Source organism: Leptopilina boulardi, unplaced genomic scaffold (assembly GCF_019393585.1).
Source record: "Leptopilina boulardi isolate dan_hultmark-lab unplaced genomic scaffold, ZJU_Lbou_2.1 LbouV2_95, whole genome shotgun sequence".
Lineage (NCBI taxonomy): Eukaryota > Metazoa > Arthropoda > Insecta > Hymenoptera > Figitidae > Leptopilina > Leptopilina boulardi.
In genome coordinates, this window is record NW_026138044.1 from 69,326 (window position 1) to 92,386 (window position 23,061).

The 23,061-nt window shown below is 25.5% G+C and overlaps 1 protein-coding gene across 1 annotated transcript in view; it reads left to right on the plus strand.

Annotated features, from left to right (window-relative positions):
• LOC127290919 (RNA polymerase II elongation factor Ell) overlaps window positions 1-23,061 on the plus strand; it is a 69,051-nt gene extending 45,990 nt beyond the window's left edge. Inside the window, exons 3-10 of the mRNA XM_051319760.1 lie at window positions 7,857-7,981; window positions 8,342-8,458; window positions 9,165-9,473; window positions 9,615-9,685; window positions 9,905-10,114; window positions 11,710-12,502; window positions 12,883-13,060; window positions 14,068-23,061. Coding sequence (XP_051175717.1) covers window positions 7,857-7,981; window positions 8,342-8,458; window positions 9,165-9,473; window positions 9,615-9,685; window positions 9,905-10,114; window positions 11,710-12,502; window positions 12,883-13,060; window positions 14,068-14,286 — 2,022 coding nt within the window. The 3' untranslated portion in view covers window positions 14,287-23,061. The remainder of the gene's footprint in view (window positions 1-7,856; window positions 7,982-8,341; window positions 8,459-9,164; window positions 9,474-9,614; window positions 9,686-9,904; window positions 10,115-11,709; window positions 12,503-12,882; window positions 13,061-14,067) is intronic.

Consider the following 23,061-nt stretch of genomic DNA (forward strand, 5'->3'; position numbering starts at 1 on the left):
TAAAAAAAAATCCACAAAATCAGGGTTAAAAACATATAAAAATAGAGTCCATTTTATAAATATACTGGAGGGGAAGGGACAAAAATATTATAATTTTGTAATTGTCATTACATAAGGAAATGTAAAATCATTAAATAAAAACAGTTGTATGACGATTTGAATCGAAGGTTAGGATTAGTCATTGTGTAACCTAATTTCAATCGAAACATTACTTACTATACAGGTATTGGGCAATTCTACACTGATACTTATATATAGTGGGTCTAGGCTTTTTCCAAACTTATACAAATAGAATACTAATTTGATGCACTCGTATTTGCAAAATATTCATTCAGTAAGTTCTTATAATGATGAAAATTATATTTTTTTATTTAATTTTTTTAAATTAAGCGCGCCTTATTTTGACCAATAGAATTCATTTGCGATTAGTGAGGGTTCACAAAATAACAAAAAGTAATAGGTTATGTTGTTATTACTGTAAAAAACCTTTATATTGGAATTATATCAATATATGATTTGTATTTATATATGAAAATTTGTAAAATTAACATATATTCAATAAGGTTATGTTTACATTTTAAATAAGTCACATTTCCATTTTTTCGATGTTTTATTACACTTTCAAACTAGACAATAATTGACACATGGTTCTAATAAATATATGGTTAAAAATATATCAAAAAAAATAGAAAAGTTACTTATTTAAAGTATGAACTTAACGAATGGCGACAGTAACATAACCTCAAATTATTAAATTTGTATTTATTTTTCAATTTTTTTTTAATATTATATTATAAATTTATTTGTGCGTGTACCCGAAGTTTGTTTAAAGACGAAAGGAGTGAACTATGAATAATAAATAATAAAATAACATCAAATTAAAAAATTATTTTTTTCAACGCAAACTCAAGTAAAATTTTAATCAATTTTGGAAAATATTTTTAAGAAAAAATGATGTTAAGAGAAAATTTAATTAATTTTAAATAGGATTAGTGCATCAATTACGGCGCATTCATAAAAAATAACTATTATTACTATTATATTTAATATAATTGTTGCAAAATGATTTAAAAAAAATTATTTTAATCTTTTTTTTTTGATACAATTACTAATAAAGATGCACATTTTAAACAATTATTATTAATTTAATTATTTGAGATCAAATTTTTTTCCTCGCCGTAATTGAAACATTTTTAAGATTTCCATTGGCTCCAATTACGGTGGGCAAAGTAACTTCAAAATACACGTAATTTTGGTCACCGTAATTGATACAAACACGCCGTATAATAGAAAATTACGGTATTAGTTTTAATTTCTCATATTTGTTTAAATAATCAATTTTTATAAAGTTTAGAATTTTTTTTTTAATATCTATAAATAACATAAGGTTTTAGTTTAATAAGTCTTAAATTGACTTTATACAATAGAATTGTCTATTTCAAAGGTGTTTTAACTCGAATCGCGCCGTAATTAGTGCATTTACCCTAAATAAATTATAAATTTTTACAATACTTTAAATAAATTGATATTTGAAAGCTTATAATGAGGCAATAACATTTAATATGAATTTCAGTAGTTGTTATTTTTTTGGGGGGATTTTTATTGTGAAATTGCGGTAGTTATATACGTAACATGAATTTCACAGGAGGTGCAATACACTTGAATATTATTTTTTTTATACAATATATATATATAGAAGACAAGAGTGAGAGGTATTTAATTCTTGTGCGCCATACCGCATCGCGCACCGATTCATGCTGTGTGCTGGTACCGTTGAAAATGTGCTTTAGACTCGGAGCCGTGAAGACTGGGGCTATAATTGACGAATAAAATAAAAAAAAAAAAAAATTAGAAATCCGAACTGGCAACCACCATGGAAAAGGTTGGCCTCTTTCATAATCGAGGAGAATTGATTGCATCACCAAAATGCGTCGCCGCCCATATATATATATATATATATATATATATATGCTTAATACACTAATCCTGTAATTTGAGCGCAGGTGGCTACTTGGCCATCGATCCTTTAACGTATTAAATTTTCCTTCCTGTAATCAAAGATTAAATTATGGTTTTTGTTATTTTAATCTTATTGTGAATCATAGGGTGTTATATTATGGGATGAAAATATACCTAAAATCGAATTTAATGTGCTTATAAATTTCTCCCATATCTTCTAATTTAAACATGTTTAATTTTTATGTGTGTAACGTTAATTAATTTAAATTTAACCTCACTTTTGTGATTTCTAGTCAATTTTACGCAGTTTTCTTTTTGTAAACGCATTTAAATTAAATTAATTAATTGGCAAATTACACGAAGGAAAGAGTATATATTGTATAGTGATTATGATGGAAACTCAAGTTTTTTGTAAAGATTTACATGGGAGCCGATAGTACACTAAGAGACTTAACGTTCCAAATATTACAATTTTTTATTTTAATGTTTAAGAAAAAACGAAATTTTGTGGAATAAATTGTTATTTATATTTAATTTCAATGATAAAATAAAACTAAAGAGCAGAACTGATTTGTATAAAGATAATTGAATTGTTAATGATAAATTTGAAATTGTACCTAACCTCAAAAATAGTTTCTGCAACGTCTGTTCTCTACGAAGTAGCTCTCTGCATGCTTGATTGGTGAAAAATGCACGCGCTAATTTAAAAAAAAACGTATAGTTTAACCAATCATAGAGCATTCCGAAAAAAACTTCGAACTGAACGTTTAATCAAGCTAAAACCATCACTAAACATAACCTAAAATTATTTGCCTATTAGAGACAAAAAATGTATGTTATAAAATATCTTTTTTCGTGGCGCTGTATTTTTATAAAGTTCACTTATAGTTATATGAATTTAATATTTAAATTATTGAACGTTGTTATCTGCTTGAGAACATCAATTCGTTACACTAAACACTACTAGCAACCGATGTAAGCCGTTCTCGAAGGGCTTCTAAGTGGGCGCAATATATCAACGTTAAGCATTTACAGGTCAGATTCTCAATAGTCGTTCTAGTTTTCAACAACTGTATATACAATTCTATTTATTTATTTCGTATAAATAATTTTAATTTTATATGACAAAAAAGAAAACGAAATTCAAAAATCGAATATTTAAAAAAAAAACAATTTATAAAATATTGATTTTAGAGCAAACAATTTTTTTTGTAAAACTCTCAAGATTTTTTTTTTTATATAGATGAATATAATAAATATATGACATAGACTATTTCGACAACTTTTTTTTTAACGATATATGTGGATGCTGCGAATCTTGTATAGGTCTCTTCAGTATTTTAATTTTCTTGTTGTGATGTGCACACAAACACGCATTCCCATAGCACATATCCATTTCTGTATATACGTATAAATAAAATGTATATAAGTATGTTCGTGTACCAATGTGGATGACCTTGTGCCAAATGGCGTTTTATCCTTAGCCAGGGACGTTTAGTCGAGTTCTTATTTTTTACCTCCTCCCCTCTCCTTCTCTTTCTGCAAAAGTCGCGATTCATTTTTTTTTCACTGTTTATTCCCAAAAAATGTTAATTATTAATTTTTTAATTAATTAAAATTAATATAAAATACAAGAATGAGGTTATGTTCGTCTCATTTAATTTTTGGAGGTTATGTTCGCTCAAACCTTAGAGAAAAGAAGTTTTTCTTTTTGTTGGTTTTTCGTTTTAATGTATTTTAATGTAGATTTAGTAAATTTTGAGGTTATGTTAGATCAATGACGGTTTTTTTTTTCAACATTTAAGAAACAACTGTTACTTTCATATTATAAAAGTGAAATCGCAAACTTAATTTATTAATTAAAACGCATCCAGGAAATCAAAGTCGTTATATTCTAATTATTATAAGAAAAGAAAAATGAATGCCATGGGCAATTATATATCTGATTTCTAGCAAAAGGACTTTTTGCAAGTTTGATGAAAGCCTCTTAGAATGAAGGAGGCCAATATATTTTCAAGTTTGAGTAGGTGGTTGAAAAAAAAGTCCTCGAAACAGATCATCAAATGTCATGATGAAACGAGCCCGCGAACATATTACAAAACCGGCTCTCTTTGAACGAAAAAGAAAGGACTTTAATGACGGGTTTGCTCGATGCACTCGACGCGACGCGACGTTGCGAAAGCAGGAATATCCGCGAGCTCGAGTTGCCAACTATATATGTATATATATATATATATACACCTATACTTGCATTCTTCTGAGATCACATGATTCTAGATTGATCATACAAAAGCTCCATTGAGTTTTCGACTATCAAAGTTACTTTCTATTCCTTTAGATTTCTCGATTGCACATATGTATTATTGAAAGTCTTCCGGTCTCATAACTGCACCTGATTGAATTTTTAACTCTATATCCCGTGATATGATTATTTAATTTATATATATATATATATATTCGAAACTTACTTTGTTTTACTGAACAAAGTTATCTTTGAAAAATAAATGGGGATAAAATCACTATTTTTCACAAATTACGTAAGTTTCTTCCTTTAAAAGGTAATATTTGCGGGGTTTTTTTTTAAGTTGCTATTTACATTTCCAGGATTAATTTTAAGCAGAAAAAAATTTATATAAGCTTTAAACGCATGAAACTGACTGTCCCCATTTACCCCAAGATTTAGAAAATTTCCATAAAATTTGGGGTAAATGGGGACAGCATAGTTTTTAAGAAAGGTTTAAGAAAAAAGATTCCTTAAGTATATATTACTGTATTGAGGGATGAAAAAACTTGAAAAAATTTCTAATATGGCGGACGAACTTTAAAATTTTCTTATAAATTGATTAAATTTGCTTGGTTTATATCTTTTACTATATTTTTTTCAGTATTTTGTCTCGCATTTAAAAAAACAAACGTAAAAATCATATACAAAATTTTTTCTTATTCCTTATGATTTCCATAATAGAAATTCAATTGAATTTTTGATTTTTGTCAATTAGGTTAATAATAACAAGCTGTCTCCATTTACCCCAAGAATTTGAAAACTGGTGGTAAATTGGGACAGCTTGTTATTATTAACCAAATTGACAAAAATAAAAAATTCAAGTGAATTTCTGTTATGGAAATCATAAGGAATAAGAAAAAATTTTTGTATGATTTTTAAGTCTGTTTTTTTCAAATACGAGACAAAATACTGAAACAGTTTGACTGACTCTAATTCTTATTCATTCTTAATTTCAAATTTTTAATTTAAATTTACCTCGAAATTCAAGTTTGAATTTACCGCGAAATTTTAGTAATACCTAACCTAATCTAATCAAGTAATATCGAACCTAAAGGCCTGAGCAGAATAGAAACGTAACCGGAATCGTAACCGTTAACGCAACCGGAATAATGAGTTAGAGAAGGACAAACAATATGTCTATCCTTCTCTAACTCATTCTTCCGGTTGCGTTTGCGATTACGATTTCGGTTATACGTTTCTATTCTGCTCAGGCCTTAATTGATTTTCAATCTAACCTAATTGATTTTTAGAACTGAAGTCACGTGTTATTTTTTTCCTCTTCTCTTTTTAAAAAAAAAATAATTCAAAATGTCACATTTTTAAAAACACATTTCCTCTTTATATGGGTACTGTAAACGGGGTTATTTCGCTCAGTGCGGGTAAATTCGCTTACCTTTTTTTTTTTGCTTTAAATTTGATTTAAACTAAAAGTTGGTATTTCTATTAAGAAATTTAACATTTTCACCTGGTAATAAAGGTATTAAACTTTATTTTAAAGATGAAATGAAGCATAAAAGTGGGTGAGTGTATTTACCGCAATGAGCGAAATAACCCCGTTTTACAGTAAATTTCTTAAATTTCAAATTTAATGTTTCTTGTTCAGCGATTCTAAAAAAACATCTTCATTACCAGAAAATGTTATTTGTCATTCGTTAATTGTTAATTGTTAAGATCTATTTTTTCATAAAAAGCCATTGGACCTGAAGAGCTGACAGTATGTGCTGTCGAAACATGTTGTTCTTAAACAAAAAATTTCTATGATATAAAAAAATTTTTAAACACCTATATGGTTTCCATAAAAAAAGGCCTGGTAAAAATTTAATCAACATAATAATTAAAAGCAGATGTAAAATATTTCAACAAACTATTTTTAGGTTATGTTTGTGATTTTTGAAGTGAAGTACAGATTTAAAAAATTTAAAATGGCGGACTCAATATGGAGGAAAATTTTAAAATTGATTTGATTCGTTTAAAATTCGGTACTCGGGGTTTTTTTTTAAGAGTATATGAATCAAAATTTTGAATTTGTTAAATCTGACCTCAAATTTGGATTCAGAGACCCAAAAAACCCCCCTAGTACCGAATTTTGAACGAATCGAATCAATTTTAAATTTTTCTGCCATATTAGGTCCGCCATTTTGAATTCTTTAAATCTGACCTTAAATTTTGATTCAGCGTACCCAAAAACTTTTAATACGATGATATGATATTTTTTTGGAAACAAACAAACAATTTTTCTACTAGACTGCGAAGGGGTTAATTGTATAGAAACTTTATATAAACTATCACCAAACATATAAATTAATTTTTATAAATTCAAATAAAGATATATTAGTTGATGGGATAATAAAGGTTTGGTAAATAGGAAAAAAGGAATTAATAAGGGAGAGAGGGGAGAATTGTACATATATTTAAGTGGATATTACGTGAATATTATTTTTTGCAATTACTGCGCGCTGTAAATTGCTTTCAACCTTATATATATACAGTCTACCTCGGCTTCTCTCAATTAATTGTCCTTTATAATGTGCACGTATGTCAAGAGTGGTGATAATTAAGCGCTTGGTTGATGTCGCATTACTACATCATACATTATTACCGAGATTTTCTTTGCAATCCTTTTTGACGTAGCGCACGCGCTACGTACTTCTAGTTTAAGCCCTGTGGATTATCTTTTGAAATCCACGAGCCAAGGACCCTTTTATATATTCGTATGTGTATATATATATATATATATATATATATATATATATATAAGGGACACGATAGCGATATGAGTTATATGAATTTTCACAAGCCTATATCTATATGCAGCTGATGGTATTACACGTGTATAATGATACACACACACGTGTAAAATGTATTTTATATGCATGTTGTATTGTCGTTGTGGAAACCATATGCAGATATCGGGTTACCGCGTTACCATTTTTTCCCCCCCTTCTGCACACACCGAATGACAAGTGCGTTTATTCTTGTAAGCAAGATGTATATTCCTCTCGTTTGTACAATTTGTTGATTATATATACACGGGAGCAAAATTTTTTAATGTATTTATTTTTGTATTATTTTATATTTTTATTTATTTATTTTGCATTTTTATTTATTTATTTTATATAATTTATTAAATAAGTATATTTTAATACAGTAGTTTTTTTTTGTTTAGTACTATTAAAAAAGCGTGATTGTTAAAAAAAAGTGTATTCGTTAGAAACAATACCTTTTATTTGATAAAACATTTTTGAAATGATCGATAACGTTGAATTGATGAAGTGGCTCCGTGGTAAAGGCCCCTCACTGTCAAAGAAAACGCCTGGTGATCGATTCCCACTTCAAGAGGAAATTTTTTTAAAGAAATTAAAAAAAATTATTATTAATATATTATTAATATATATATCTGTTAAATAATAATAGAGTAAATAAGAATATTTTTAAAAAATAATTTCTTTTATAGGCAAAAAAAAATCTACCACATACCATTGTTACTGAAATATCACAATTATAATTACTTAATATAAAAATAAATAAATTCTTTTAAATAATATTAAAATAGTGTTATGCTTCCAAATAAATGTCACTGAAATTTAATATGTCAATTTTTTTTCATTTACAGCAATTATCCTTCCCATCATCACAATCCAGCCATGGAACCACAAATTTCACCTTTAGTCTTTCTGGAAGTGAGGACATTGAGGGTTCTCAGGGCGGATTTGAATGCATTCAACAAACTGGGCAAAAGTAAGTAGTTTTATTTAACGAAATATTAAAGTTTTTTTTTTTTCGATTTTATCATTCCATTCCAATTAACAATCTATTATTATTGTTGGAAATAATTCACTTACCGAGACCAACAATTTTTTAATAAAAATATTAATTACATTAAAATTATTATTGAATTACAAATAATTTTAATTTTATAACTAACAATTTTTATTGATATTTAATATTTTTAGCTTTTTTATTAAAAGGAAATTTTGGTATGGTTCCCTATTTACAAAATAAATTTTCATCTATAAATGTACATTTATCAATTGTCTCATTTTTTTTTTTATAATATTTTTGGATAATTAATAAATTTTATTTTTCAAAATTTTTTAGAAGCTTGGAGAGTTTGGGTGCCTTACAATGTAAAATGCGGATACAGGCAAATGATGATGTCTACGAAACTACCAGGCATCGCATGGCTGTTGCCGAAGAAAATAATAAAAATAAATGGTGAGTTGAAAATTGCATTAAAAAATAATTATAATTTTTTAATTAGAAAAACAAATATCAATGAAATTATTAATTAAATCAGAAAAACGATATTTTAAAATTAATAATATAAAATACCAATTTTGTGGACTTTTTGGAGTATATTCAGTACATTCAAGAGAAATTATAAATTTTGCCTCGGTTTAAAATAATTTTTTTTTATTTGAAAAAAATAAAAAAAATTATTAGGCTCTAGGACAAATATATTTTTATTTGATTGAAATAAATTTTACTTGTATCATTATTATTATAAAATATTTCTCTAGGTATTTGTAGGTTAAAAATCCAAAGAATTAATATTGTAAATATTCATTGTGAAAGTACCCTAAATTTTTTCTTTCGAAAAAAATTCGTATAAATTTAAATAGATAATTATTAGTTAATTAATTAAAATTATTATTTATTAATTATTATATTGTAAATATATATTAAATTATAATTTATTGATAATAAATAAAATTAATAGTCTTAATTAATAGGTTTTCAATTATTTTGAGGTGTATATATATATGAAAAGAACATTTTCTATATTGACTTTCACTTGCAAGAATGCATTAATAGAGAGTTTGAAAGACATATTATGTACATATATATATATAGCTATTGAAAAATGTTTGATAGTGAGATTTTTAAAATTGTGATTAATTTTTGTTTTTAATTATTATAGTACAAGGATAATCAAGCCTAATGGACCGGATATTGGACGTAAAGTCAAGGTGAAAGGAACTGTTAGAACAACACCTCTAACAACATCTACAAATGTTAAACAACGTGAATCAACGAGCAATTCAACTTCCGGTATAAATTTGTCCAGGTTCTCGTCTTCTTCTTCTTCTTCTTCTAATTCTTCTTCAACAACAACCACAATTTCTTCTTCTTCAACCTCTTCGTATAAATCAATTTCTCGTAATCCACCATCTATTTCCCGAAGTAAAACTGACAAGCAGGTTCCAGACATTGCACGTACACCAATTAGGTAATTTTTCGAAATTTTTGAATTTTTCATATATATATTTTTTTCAAATTTAAAAAAAGAATAAATAAAGTGTAACAAATTTGATAAAATTATTATTATGACATCGATAGTGAAATATATACTTTTATTTTTTGTATATAGAGAGCGACTTATTCACCTCCTTGCGTTAAGGCCATACAAGAAACCTGAACTCTATGAACGTATAAATAAAGGTAAGTTGTATTTTCAATTTCACAATCATTTTTTTTTTCTATCTTCATCGACATTTATTTAATTATTCGATTAATTATTAATTTTTTTAATTATTAGTTTTTACTAATTTTTATTTATTTTTTTTTTAATAATTACTATACTTTGTAATGAATTATTTATTAATATTAATGAATTACTCATACATATATAAATATTCATTTATCATTTGAATTTTTCAGAGGGTGTAAAGGATAAAGATCGCAGCAAAATGTTTGAGCATTTAAAGGAAATTTCCTTCATCAGAGATAACGCTTATCATTTGAAAAGGAGCAACTGGAATGACGTACAGGACAATTGGATCCACTATTCCGAGCAGGAAAAAGCCATTCTCAAGAGACGGAAACCTCAGAACTTGACACCACCTGGTTCAAGTGACGGTGGTTCTAGTGGTGAGTTGTTTATTATTTTATACTTTATATAAAATCATTTCAAGTGATTCGATAATTTATTTTAATTAATTGGGTTTATGTCCCGAATTTAACATAAATAATTAATTTATTCTAATGTCAAACTTGAAAATTGTTAGAAAAAAAAATCATTATTCACGACGATAAAAATTATTATTTTTCTAATCATCAATTTTTATTAGAATTGAAAATTGATTTTTTTAAATTATTTTCTCGGTAAATTTATATCGATATTTTTAAAATAAAAAATTGTATGCCTAAAGTTCTGAACGTTCAAATGAACAAAATAATTTTTTTTACAATGCTGAAGTTCTCAACATTTATAATCAACGATTTTTAAAGAAATAATTTTTTGAATAAAAAATTCTATGCACTTTTATCTCAAAGATATTTCTTGTAAGGTAAACGTTATGGATTTCATTTTTTTGGTCCATAAATTTGACTACAATGAAAAATAAACAAATAGATTAAATATTTAATGTATTAATTTACTTTTTTTTATACAAAAATCAATATTTTTTATAATAAAATTTCAACTTAGAGAAAAGTAGTAAACAAATTTTTCTTTCACTTAAACGTTCAGAACTTGTAGAAAATTAAAAAATTCGAATTTCTATTTAGCTAAATTTTATAAAGGAGAAATTTTGAATAATGCAAATTTTTATTCTAACAAATTTTTATTTTATCAAATTTTCGTTTAATGTAAAATTTCTATTTGAATTTTTTTACTTGGAAAATTAAATACTACGTCAAATTTTTATTTAACGTATTTTAATAGAATATTTAAATAGAAATTTTACTAATTGGAAATTTGGGGCATATTTTAAATTTAAATATTATGAAATAAAAATTCTATTTAATAAAAATTTTGTTTGTTAAACATTCTATTATATTAAAATACGTTTAGAATAGAAATTCATTAGTTTCGAAATTTGTTTTAGAATTTTAAAGTTAAATTTAATTTTGTTTTAAAAAAAAATTCTCTACATATAAATAAATAAAAATTTCGCTTAATAGAAATTCAAATATATGTAATTGCAACGAAATTACTTTAAAATTATTTAATTTAATTGGAAGATATAACTTTAAACGTAAAAAAATATAAAAACAAGCTTTTTCTTTTTATTTTCTAAAAACTGATAAAATTCTGAAAACAAAAATGTAAATTTTAAAGTTAGAAAAATTCAGTTAAATTTCAAATTATGCAGTTTTGTTTTGATTTTTAAAAATTATTCTTGTAGAAGTGTTTTTCTACTTTTTTTTTTATTCAACTTTCACAAATAGTAACGGAGAACATTATTCTTGTCAATAATTTCAATTGTACAGAAAAATACCATTGAAATTTTTACAAGATCGTTAAATAAAAAGAAAGGTTATTTAAACGTTTTTTTTTTTTTTTAATATATAAATGTCAAAAACGTACAATTAATTTCGTTGAATTGTAATTCTTTTTAAAATTTCATTTGTTTTCACCTAGAAAATAAAAAGCAAAAAAAAAAAAAAAAACTTTGTCATTTCCCGACATATAGTTGAAGAGATAATTAATAGAGAAAATGTTGTCTTTTCTTTTTATTCAGGGAGTGGTCAGTCGCCAAGCTCAGTTCATCCAGGATCACCTCCGGCAATAACAGCCCCACCACCGGCTCTTTTAAATTCAAAACGACCAGGATATTATGAGGGTAACGATGGCTTACAAACAAAGAAACCACGAATATCACATTATCGAAAACCTGAACCTCTTTTTGTGAATCACGGAGACAATCGAAGGACGACTGATGGAAATTATAATAATAGTGGCGATAGTCGTGTGAATAGTGCCGATCATCGATTTAATAATAATAATAATAATAGTGCTGACAGAGTCTCCGATAGTGTTAATAGTGTCGAAAGTCTCGGCGGAAATATTAATAATAATATTAATAGTAGTAGTAATAGTGGTAGTAGTGGTAGTGCTAGTTGCAATAGTAGAAGCAATTTATTTGCCGGGGAAACCAGCAATTGGAGTCAGAGGCAACAGAATCGCCTCAACAGTGCCGAAAGAACAACTAATAACGAAGTGCTTCGTAATAATAATAGTAGTAATAATAGTGGTGGTGGTGGCCAATATGCCACTTCAGTTTTGTGCCTATCAGATAGTGATAGCGATGATGATCAAAATCATGTGCAACATCCCAAGAACGACGAACGTAGTAGCAACAGCCATGTGATGAATAGTAGTGACCAACTTCGAAATGTAACCTATACAAATTCTCAAATTAATTATACTGAATCGCCAATGAGTCCCGATCCTTCCAACAATGTTACCAACAACGCTTCAACCCAAACGGCTAACGCTTCCAATTCACATGAAGAATATCCTGACTACCTCACGTAAGTTTTTCTCCCATCTTTAATTTCATTTTTTTTTTCAAAATTTTTTCAAAATAATTATTTTTCAAGTAAAAATAAAATTTGTTAATTTCAAAAATTATTTACACAAAAAACGATTTTTCTTGAATATATTAAAAATTACGAAGTTGAAGTGAATGATTTTTAAAGAAATAATTTTTTAAAATAAAAAATTCTATAATTTTTCGCCTAAAAAATATTTCTTGTAGTTTTCATTAATGAAAAAAACGATACAAGAGACTTTGGACTTTTTTTTCAATTGCCATGAAAAACGAACGAACGCTAAAATCTCGTTAAAATAACCATATAAATAAAATATTTTTATTTTTTAATTTTGTGATTTGATTTTTTTCTGTTTTCAGTTATTATACGAAAGTCAGCAGCGACGAACAAAGGAGACGCTACAAAGAGGAATTCAACAATCTTTATTCGGAATATAGAGAATTATACGAATTCGTTAACCCAGTAAAGAGTCGATATTATAAGTGGCAGCAGCAATTTAATGAAGTGAAAGCTCAGGGAAATTTGCAGGAACTCGAGGTAATTGTTTGAAATATATTTTTTTTTTTCCTTCACTTGAGTCAATTTTCAAGACATTTATGTTTCTTAATCCTTTGACACGTGATGTGAAAAACAGAATCCCATTTTTTGTGTTAAAACCTATATTTTTTTTTTGAATTTTATAATTTGGGATATTTTTTGTATTTGTAAATTTATGATTCAACTCTGAGGTTAATTTTAAGTTTATTAATTCTCCAAATGAAAATTTCATGTTATTTTCGAAAAAATATGTTAAAAGTTTTCAAAAACTTAATTTCGAAATTAATTTTTAATTTTTTTTTTTCATTATTTTAACTAAAGAAAGTTTTAGCTGAATTTCTTGACAATAATCAATTATCCTAAAGGACAAAGCATTTTATTTTCTTGTTTTCAATTAAATATTGTAAAAATATTTTCTGAAATTTTTGTTTCGATGCTACCTTACTAGGACCTATTTTTGAAACGAACTGGATTTGTTCCTTTTTCTTTTTGAAGTACAACAGTTTTTTTTTTAAAGTAAAACTGAAATTTTTCCAAAATATTTAACCAACATTTTAAACATAAATTCTTCAAAAAAGAAAAAATTTCCTTTCAAACAAAATCAAATTTTTAATTTACAAACATTTTTATTCTCTTTAATTTTATTCAACGAAACTTTTTGTTTTTTCTCTAAATTCCGTTTATAAAAAAAATAACTTGCATAACTTGTTTTGAATATTTTTTGTTCACATAATATTTAGAACTTTTTTAAATATCCTATTTTCTGAAAAAATTACTCTTCTAAAAATTTCGATTTAAATATTCTAGAATTTTTTTTCGATTTTAAAACAAAGGATTTTTAAAAAAAAGTTTTTTGTGCAATTTTTGTTTGTCCCCTTCTTTTTTAAGAGCAATTTTATAATTTTTTCTTAACAATGAATATTGATATTGTTTTTATTTACTTTATTTAAAAAAAAAGAAAATAATAAATTTTTGCTGATTTGGAATTGTTTTCATTTTGCTTTCAGATAATAAAGATAAACATTTTGAAAGATTACAATATAATGAATAATGACCCGGTCTTCAAGCAACGTAACACGAGACACGATTATTTACATGGAAAATTGCGTCACTTAAAGAATTTGGTTGAAGAATATGATGCGAAGCATTTCGGTGTTAATAATAGTAGTACTAGTAGTAGTAATAACAAGACGACTCTTCATGGCAAAGAAAATCAGAACTACTGACACAAACTAAAAAAATCGCATCTCGTCCATCGCTTCTTCTCCATTGTCAGTACCACAGTCTCAATGATGTTCATGCAAAACTCGCATTTCTTTTGGCATCTTTATAATGAATAAAAAGAATTCAATTGAAAATTATTCCAAAAAAAAGAAAAAAAAAAAAAATTAGTCGAAAAAAAATGTGTCTTTTTTTATATTTTTCAAAGTTGACTGAAAACAAAAAATGTTCACGTTATTTTTCCGATATAAAATAATATTCAAAGTGTGCAATTTTAAAGTGACGGCGAATTCACTTTTTGATAGAAAACCTGCAGCCATGAAGGAAAAATAATTTTCGATAAAAAGAAATTTTTTTTTTGGGAAACAATAATTTTTTTAGAGAGAAAGAGAGAAAAAGAGTGAGAGAGAGAAAAGAAAAAGAAAACTGAAGAATTTTACTTTGGACGTTGTAACCGATCCTTCGACAATATCAGTCCGTTCACGTGCAATTAGCAAAAAAAAAAAAAAGTCTGATGACAATCAGAAAGCCGACGTTATCATGTTGGAACACTCCATCCTTGAAAAAAAGCTGCGTCTCGTCCAAAAGACTGTCCAAACGTAAAGCAAAAAGAAGAGAAAGGAAAATTGTTAAGTCTTATGTACGTAAGTTTATTTACATCGCGCACGTCCAGAGTGTCTCGTCCAGTTAAAAAAAAATTAATAAATAATAATTTGACTGAAAAAGAAAAAATAAAAGCTTTCGTGATTTCCGAAAGTGTGAAAAAAAGTTAACTTCTCGAAAGTGGAGCACTTTGTTTCTTTATATGAAATAATTGCGAAAGTATGATGCGTCATATCATTGAAAATGTTAAACGTGTCCAGATATTTATCTTAGTTGTATTGCCTTAGTTCAAGGTTTTTCCAAGGCAGTTTCTTTTTCAATCTTTACTTAGGATTTTTGAGAGAGAGAGAAAGAGAGAGAGAGAGAGGGAGAAAAAAAACACACACAAAATAATTAATTTATTAAAAAAAAAAAAAAAAAAGAAATTCTTGAGACGTAAATGTGAAAAAAAAGATTCCGTGCGTTTTAAAAAAAAACAAAAAAAAAAAGAAGAAGTGCTACAGGAGAAGGGTTGAGTTTTATTAGTGGTTATTATACATTTTAGTAATAATTGTTTTTTAATTTTAAAACAAAAATTTAGACAATAATATTTGAGTTTTTGTGTGAACTTTTTTATTCACATTTTTTCACGTCCACATCTCTTAAATAGAAGAGAAGAAAATTTTTTTATTGCGATTTGCTTAAAAATTAATATGTTATTGCATATCACGTCTTTCAAATCTTCTTCTTCTTCTTCTTCTTCTTCTTCTTAATATCAAATTCCATCTGAGCTTTTGAATTTTAAAGGAGGGAAGGGGGGTAAACAAAAAATTCTCGTCTAGCTACAAAAGTATACACTATCATTATGCGATTATTTTGTTTGTTTATATTTTTAATTTTTTTTTTAATTGTAAAATAACATTGAACGTAAAAAAATATAGAAACTAAATTTAAAATTTCTTCCTCTTTATTTCTTAAAAAAAACTGATATTAATTTTTTAATTAAATATTTGAACGTTTTTCCAAAATATCTGGAAACTGAAATAAAAAAGAAGTTTTCTTTTACGCATTGTTATTTTTCAATAATCCAAAAATTGTTTTTTCGCATAATTTCCAAACACAATGTGTATTACTTTAGCGAGAGTTTGTGATTTTGACAATATATATATATGTATATATATTTCGCTCTTGTTGTGTTAAAATTTGTTTTCTTTGTCTCATTAAGAAAAATTTCAATCAAAAAAATTGAAATCAATTTCAATCAATAAACTGATGAAATAGAAAGGGTAAAAAGAAAATTCGAAAATTTTCAAAAAAGCTAGCCAGAGTCGGTATAGCAAAGACGAGAAATGGCAGAGTAGAAAGCGAAAAAGCAAATAAATTTTGCTATTAAAAAAAAAAATGTTGAATGTAATGAGAGAAAAAAAAGTATAATTTACAATACGACTGATGTATTCGAGTGTTACTTTTCAAGATCGCCCTACGATTAACAAAAAAAAAAAAATCACGGCAATGATCGAAAAAAGGATACTCTTGTGTCCAAAATTCTTGTATATCGTGTAGAGTATATATAAAAAAAAAAATTTTTATGAATTTTAACACACTAGCTTTTAACGTAACGTTATTAATGGTTAATAATAAATAGGAAAAAATACTTATCGTAACAGGTTTTTTGTATTAAAAAAAAAATAAATAAATGAAACAAGTTAAGCCAGAATTCTTAATTATTCAAGGTCTTTGTCTATTCAAAGCGACCGAAAATAATGTACAGGCTCGCGATATTTCGCTTAAAAAAAAAAATTATTCATGTAATATGATATTGATATTATGATTCTAAGAATGCAATAATCATAGTAATATCATCAAACTATCATTCACTATCGCCATTCAGAGATAGTTTGTAGAATTTTAATCCCCCCCCCCTACCCCTTTGCTACTATTAAAAAATGAAAACTTTCTGCAAATTTTTCAGAAAGTGAGAGAGAGAGAGAATAAATAAGAAATTATATAGCAAAAAAAATGTCCTAAACAAATTTTGATTTAAATTTTTAATCAATCGCTATAAATAAATAAATCAAAAATCTTGTTTCTACTGAAAATTTTTGCTCGAATAGTGATAATTGAGTGGAAAAAAAAGGAAAAAGATATTAGAAAAATTTCATTAAATGAAGAAAATTCGATTGTTAAAAAAGTCATATTTTTTTGTGTTTTCATTTTTCAAAAAATTTTTCTCTATTTATCTCTCGAGTTGTTTGGTTTTTATTATTATTATTATTATTATTATTATTATTATTATTATTATTATTCAAAATATCGTAGTATTATGATTCTATTGTTGTTGCTGCTGCTATTACTGCTGCACGATTAGAGATATTAGCTTGTTGCGTTTTATTATGAAAATGATACTGCTCAATTAAATAATTAAATGATGAATGAATTTTGCTCAGCATAATAATGTTGACTGTCGTCTTTTTAAAAGGGCCAAGAGCGAAAGGAAAAGGGAAATAAAAAAAAATCATCGCGAATTTTTTTTTTCTATTTTCAAGTTCGAAAACCCTTTAACTTTTTTTTAAATCGCACTTTAATTAAAAGTGGGCTCTTATGGCACAGTGATATTTATATTCGCTTATATATATTATACTAACAGATATAGAAATTATTATTATTATATATTATCACTGACTATATGGAAAATATCGTTTAGGAATAAATAATAAAAAAATTGCTTAGTAATGTAAAAATTTAAAGAAATTGAGAAGTTGAAATTGCGCTTAAGGGAAAAAAAATGTTAAAAGAACAAAAAGATGTTGCTGAATTATTTTTAAATAAAATTTTTGTTTGCAATTATTGGAGGTTCTTTTTTTCTTTTTGTTTATGTCACTGTGCTATATATTGTCTTCGATTTTGAAATATTATTAATGCTTTATTTCTTGAATACACACAGTCCAGTCAAATTTTATAGTTACCACTACATACCAGTCAGTACCTTTTGTTTCTTATTAATACTATATTTCAACTTCCATTTTAAAATGCGTGACAAGAATTATATAATGTAATAATTATTTAAATACAAATAAATCACTTTTGTAACATATCTGCGACTCTTTTATATAATATATATGGCAAATCATATTTATACTATATTATGAATTTACAAACTACAAAATTGTATAATTTACTACATATATTACACAGTAAAAAAAATGGTGTTTTTGCAAAAATAATAAATCAAAATTCTTCTGTTTTTTTTCTAATTATAAAAATGATCAAAAAATAAGTCTCAAAAACAGTTATGGATCAAAAGACCAAAGTGGAAAAAAAATTGATTTAGTAATGGCAATCAAAAGCAATCACGACAAATTTAAAAAAAAAATACTTATGTATCTTCATTAATTTATTAATTATTCTCAATTTTATGTGGAACTGAGAATTATTTCTGGATATGCACAAAATTAGCAAACTAATTTTGAATTTTGCAGTTATATTCGCACAGATCCAATTTCCAGTTTATATTGTATTAATAATACATATTTCTTCCGGTGCATTTCTTATCATTAAAGTCAACGCGAGAAAAAATAAAAAAAAAGAATAATCACCTTTTTTTTTTGTTTTAAGAGAATCCAAGTGCCAATCATAGCAAAAATAATGCTACAATTTTATTATAATATATACATGCTTTACCTAGTACATACACATGCATAATATACATATAATAGCACAATAATACATATATATCTATATCTTATTATAATGAGAACTTTTTCACTCTCGAGGGCTAAATAACACAAGAAGCAACAATAAATTTAAATAATCGCGCGTGCGAATTTAGTCAAAGTCGTCCTACTAATTTTTTTGCGTGAAAAAAAAACTCGAAATTTCTACTCGAAAAAAATTTTTTTTTATATAGCCAACTTCATGAGACTAAATATACAATTTTGATCCATTTACATAACTTTAAAATGAAAAACGTATTTTTTTCATAATTCATATATTTTTACAATTTTTTCTTAATGAATTTTATTGGAAATATGCATGTTAGGATTTATAAATAATTTCCTAAATGAATTATTGTAATTCTCTTTTTAGAATTTTTTCCTTCAATTTGAACTTAAATTTCTTTTTATTTGTATTTATTTTTCTGAAAATGTCAAAGTCATTGGCAGAACTTTTATCTTTTTTTTCATTTTAAAATTATGTCAGGGAGAAAACTTTATATATTTAAATCACACACAGTTACCAACATTATGGTATAGGAAACAAAATATTTATTATTTATATTTTAGAAAATATTTACAATCAGATCTAGTGCAATAATTACGTTTGCTTTTTAGATTCAAAATCAAAATCGGTCGGCAGTACCGATGGATTTTAACATGAGAAGCAAACGGATTTAGTTCCTTTTAAAATCAATATTGGTTGTACTATATTTTCAATATTTATTATTTTATTATAATTTTATATTTAATTTTTATTTTTTGTTTATTTTGTTTTAATTTTCTTTTTTTTTCAGAGAAATTTCGAGTTTTTATAAAATCAGTAAACGTTATTTTTGAAAAGTAATAAATACCTTATTATTATTATATATTTTTTGGAACTTTTTCGTCATCAACAATTTTATTTATCTTTTTTAGAAAAAAAAGATTTTCAGAAATGTAAAAAAAATTTAAATTTACAAAAATGAAAAAGACGGCAGACAAATTATGCATGCTCGTTGTTGTAATATTACAATTTTGACTGTGATGCTACATTTTATATATATATATAGTTCATATATTACGTTCGTAAATACTTCTTTTCAACGATGTTTGCATTTTTTGTGCCGTGACACCAAATTCAATAATTTCTTTATTTTGTTGCTTAGATGTGATATTAAGCTCTCATACATTGTTTTCCTTTTCTCCTTTTTTGTTTTTTTTCGTTTTTTGTTTTTTGTTTTACTCTACACATATTGAAATTAATTTCAATCGGTCACTTGGCAGAGTTGGATGCGCATAATATTTATTTTCCAATTAAATTTCGATCATTTTTCACTAAAATTTGTTTCAAATTTTATGCCACAAAAAAAAATATTCTAAAATTGAGAATATTTTAATTCTTAAATAATATTTTAAAAATCGTATCGATGGAATTTAAGAATAAAATGCAGCTCAATTTCAGAATTTTTTTTGTTTGTTTTCATTTTGTATCTTATGTTTAATAAATTTTTTAATTATTATTATTTGAAAATCAATATATATATATTGTTGTAAAAAAAAGCAATGAATTTGTGGAACAAAATTAGGAAAAGTATGAATGTTATAAAAAGAAAATGAAATTTAGATTTGTAGTTGAAATTAAAAAAATATTTGTTATGATTCAAAAACCGACTCTGGTTGTATAAAAACTTTTAAAGCTCAGTCGCGTTGTTCTACTTTGTTGATAAAATTTCTCTCAATAATGATATTAGAGAAAAAGTACGAACAATGTTTTTTTTTTTTTAATGAAAATGCGAATATTTTCAAAAAAAAAAAAAAAAAAAAAAAAATCATTAGGAAAAGCAAATTGTTATATATGTTGGAATGTGTGGCTGGAAATTTATTTTTTAGTACTTGAAAAAAGAAATAATTTTTTTATCATTAAGTCCAGGAAAAGTCGACTCGAAAAACAAAATTTTTTTCATCGATTTTTCCTAGTCATTAAATTTTAATTTACATAATATTATATTTTAGAAAAATTATATAAATCTTTCAGAGACAAAAAAACAAAAAGGAGCAAAAGTAAAAAAAATATTGAAAAGAAACTTGTGCAAAATTATTTTTTAGAGTTTTGCAAAAAAGAAATTTTAATTTCAAAATGTGATTATTTTGCACGGATTTCTTAAAAAAATATATATAAATATATATAAATAAGAAACAAAAAAAAAATGTCAGTTTATATAGCAAAATAACGTGGTTTTTTATCAATATTTCCCAATATCAAATATATGTATTTGCGAAACAAGGAGGAAAAAAATACAATATTTACCTATATATATATATATACTAATTTAATAAATATTAAAAAAAAAATGATAAAAAATAAACGAAATCCATAGGCCATTGTGAACACGCGTAAAAAATACCGACGATTATTATTTTATAAGAGGCGTGTAATATTTGGATGACTGTATAAGTGTGCGACAAACAAAAAGGGCCTTGTGAAGCGAATTTCCTTAAGGCGTCGATTTGCTTGAAAGGAAATAAAAATTTAAGGCGATTTAAATAAGTTACATTATATCGTATACAATAAAACAAAAAAACAAAAAATAACAAAAAAACAAAAAAAAAAAAAATGTACCCGTGACTCTTTTATTGACGACGACTGCATTGCTCCCCTTGACAAAGGCTCGTATATCCATTATATAGTTGTATTTGCAATTTATTATCTATATATTATTATATTCATTAATTAAAATAAAAAAAAAAGTATATTATATATATATTTGGTAAAGAAAGGAACGTATATGAATGATTCGAAAAATTATAAGCCCTCTCGGGGCGGCGGGGGAGAAGTACTGATAGAAAAAAAATCGATCGTTTTTTAAAAAAAATTCTTTTTTCCAGTTTCTTTAATATTTTTATTTTTAATCAGTTTTTTATCTTTTTTTTTTTGTTAATGGAAATAATTTTCATTTGGTGAATATTAAAGAGACAAAGAAAGAAAAAAAGGAGTGAAGAGATAATTGATAATAATTAAGTACTCGTAAAGTGGGAAAAATAATTTTAGTTGACTTTGTTGCCCTGAAAAATAAATGTGACTGCTATATTATATAATCACAAATAAGTAAGGGAAATTTAAATATTGTTACCTGACAGGTGCTCATGTTTTAATTTTAACAATCAATTGTTACGTTCCTATCTTTACTCGCTTCTGTTTTTAATATTGGAGAACATGCATATTTCGAAAAAGCATTAAAAAAACACGAAAAAAAAGTGAATAAGTCGATGAAGTTATAATTAGATTTAATATAAAACGATGATGATGTTAATTGATATAAAACGAAATGAAATGCTGATGTAGGAGAGAGAGAGAAAGAAAGAGAGAGAGAAAAATAAAGGAGTATGTATAATATGTATTTTAAGCAAGGCAACAATTTACATTTATATTAACGGTAACGAGTAACAAATACATATGTGGGTTGTGCATAAAAAAATACGTATGTACGTGTTTTGGTTAGAGCTTATCGAGAATAATAATAAGAAATACCATTTTATTTCTCTTGTCGTATATAGCTTTATAAAAAAAAAAAAAATAATTAATTGAGTTGAGTTAGAATAATTCAAAAGAAACACACACAATTAAAGAACAATTTATTTTCATCAATGACCAGTAAAATAAAATAATTTTTATTCATATGCCAATTGTGCTTGTACTTCCGTCCCATAATGGGCAATCGTGAAATCTCTTATTTGAGATTGCTAAACACCAAAGACAAAAAAAAAAAAAAAAAAAAACATTCTAACTCTCCTTGAAATAACAATTTTCATTTTTCAAAAGAAAATTAAAAAGTATTTTTCTTTTAAAAATGAATTTTGATTATTATTAAGAGCATTTCTAAATAATTATTTGAAATTCTCAAAAAAAAAAATTGTTTTTTTTTCCCCCAAAAAATATACGAAGAGAAAAAATAAAAATTGATAAATAATATTTAAATCAAAAATCAATGGTGAAATTATTATTATTATTATCATCGAAAACTTATCTCCCATAATTTAAAATCATATTTTGTTTTAAATAAAAATAATTTTTAACAAAATTTCTCTGATATAAAATAAAATTTAAAAAAGAATTATTTCTGTGATTAAAGAAATATTCAAATAATTTTTCTCTTGGGAGAAAAGAAAATTTTCGATTTCTCGATTAATTACTCTTTCCAAATCACAGCTTGTGAGCGGTGAAAAAATTTCCAGAATATAATATTATTATTATTATTATAATGGAAACATCCATCGCAAACGACAGGATTTATACAATTATTTATTCAAACGACTTGCCAAGTTCATTGCACAGTATATATCGAGAGATAAATTCGAGAAAGATTTTAAGGATTAACGAATGAGACGTATATAGACATTGAGAATTTTCATGAGATATTGATGTATATATCTTAAGTTTGTATTATAACTCCCCACTTAATTTGTATGAAATGGAAGTATCATTAAAATGATGATGAAAACAAA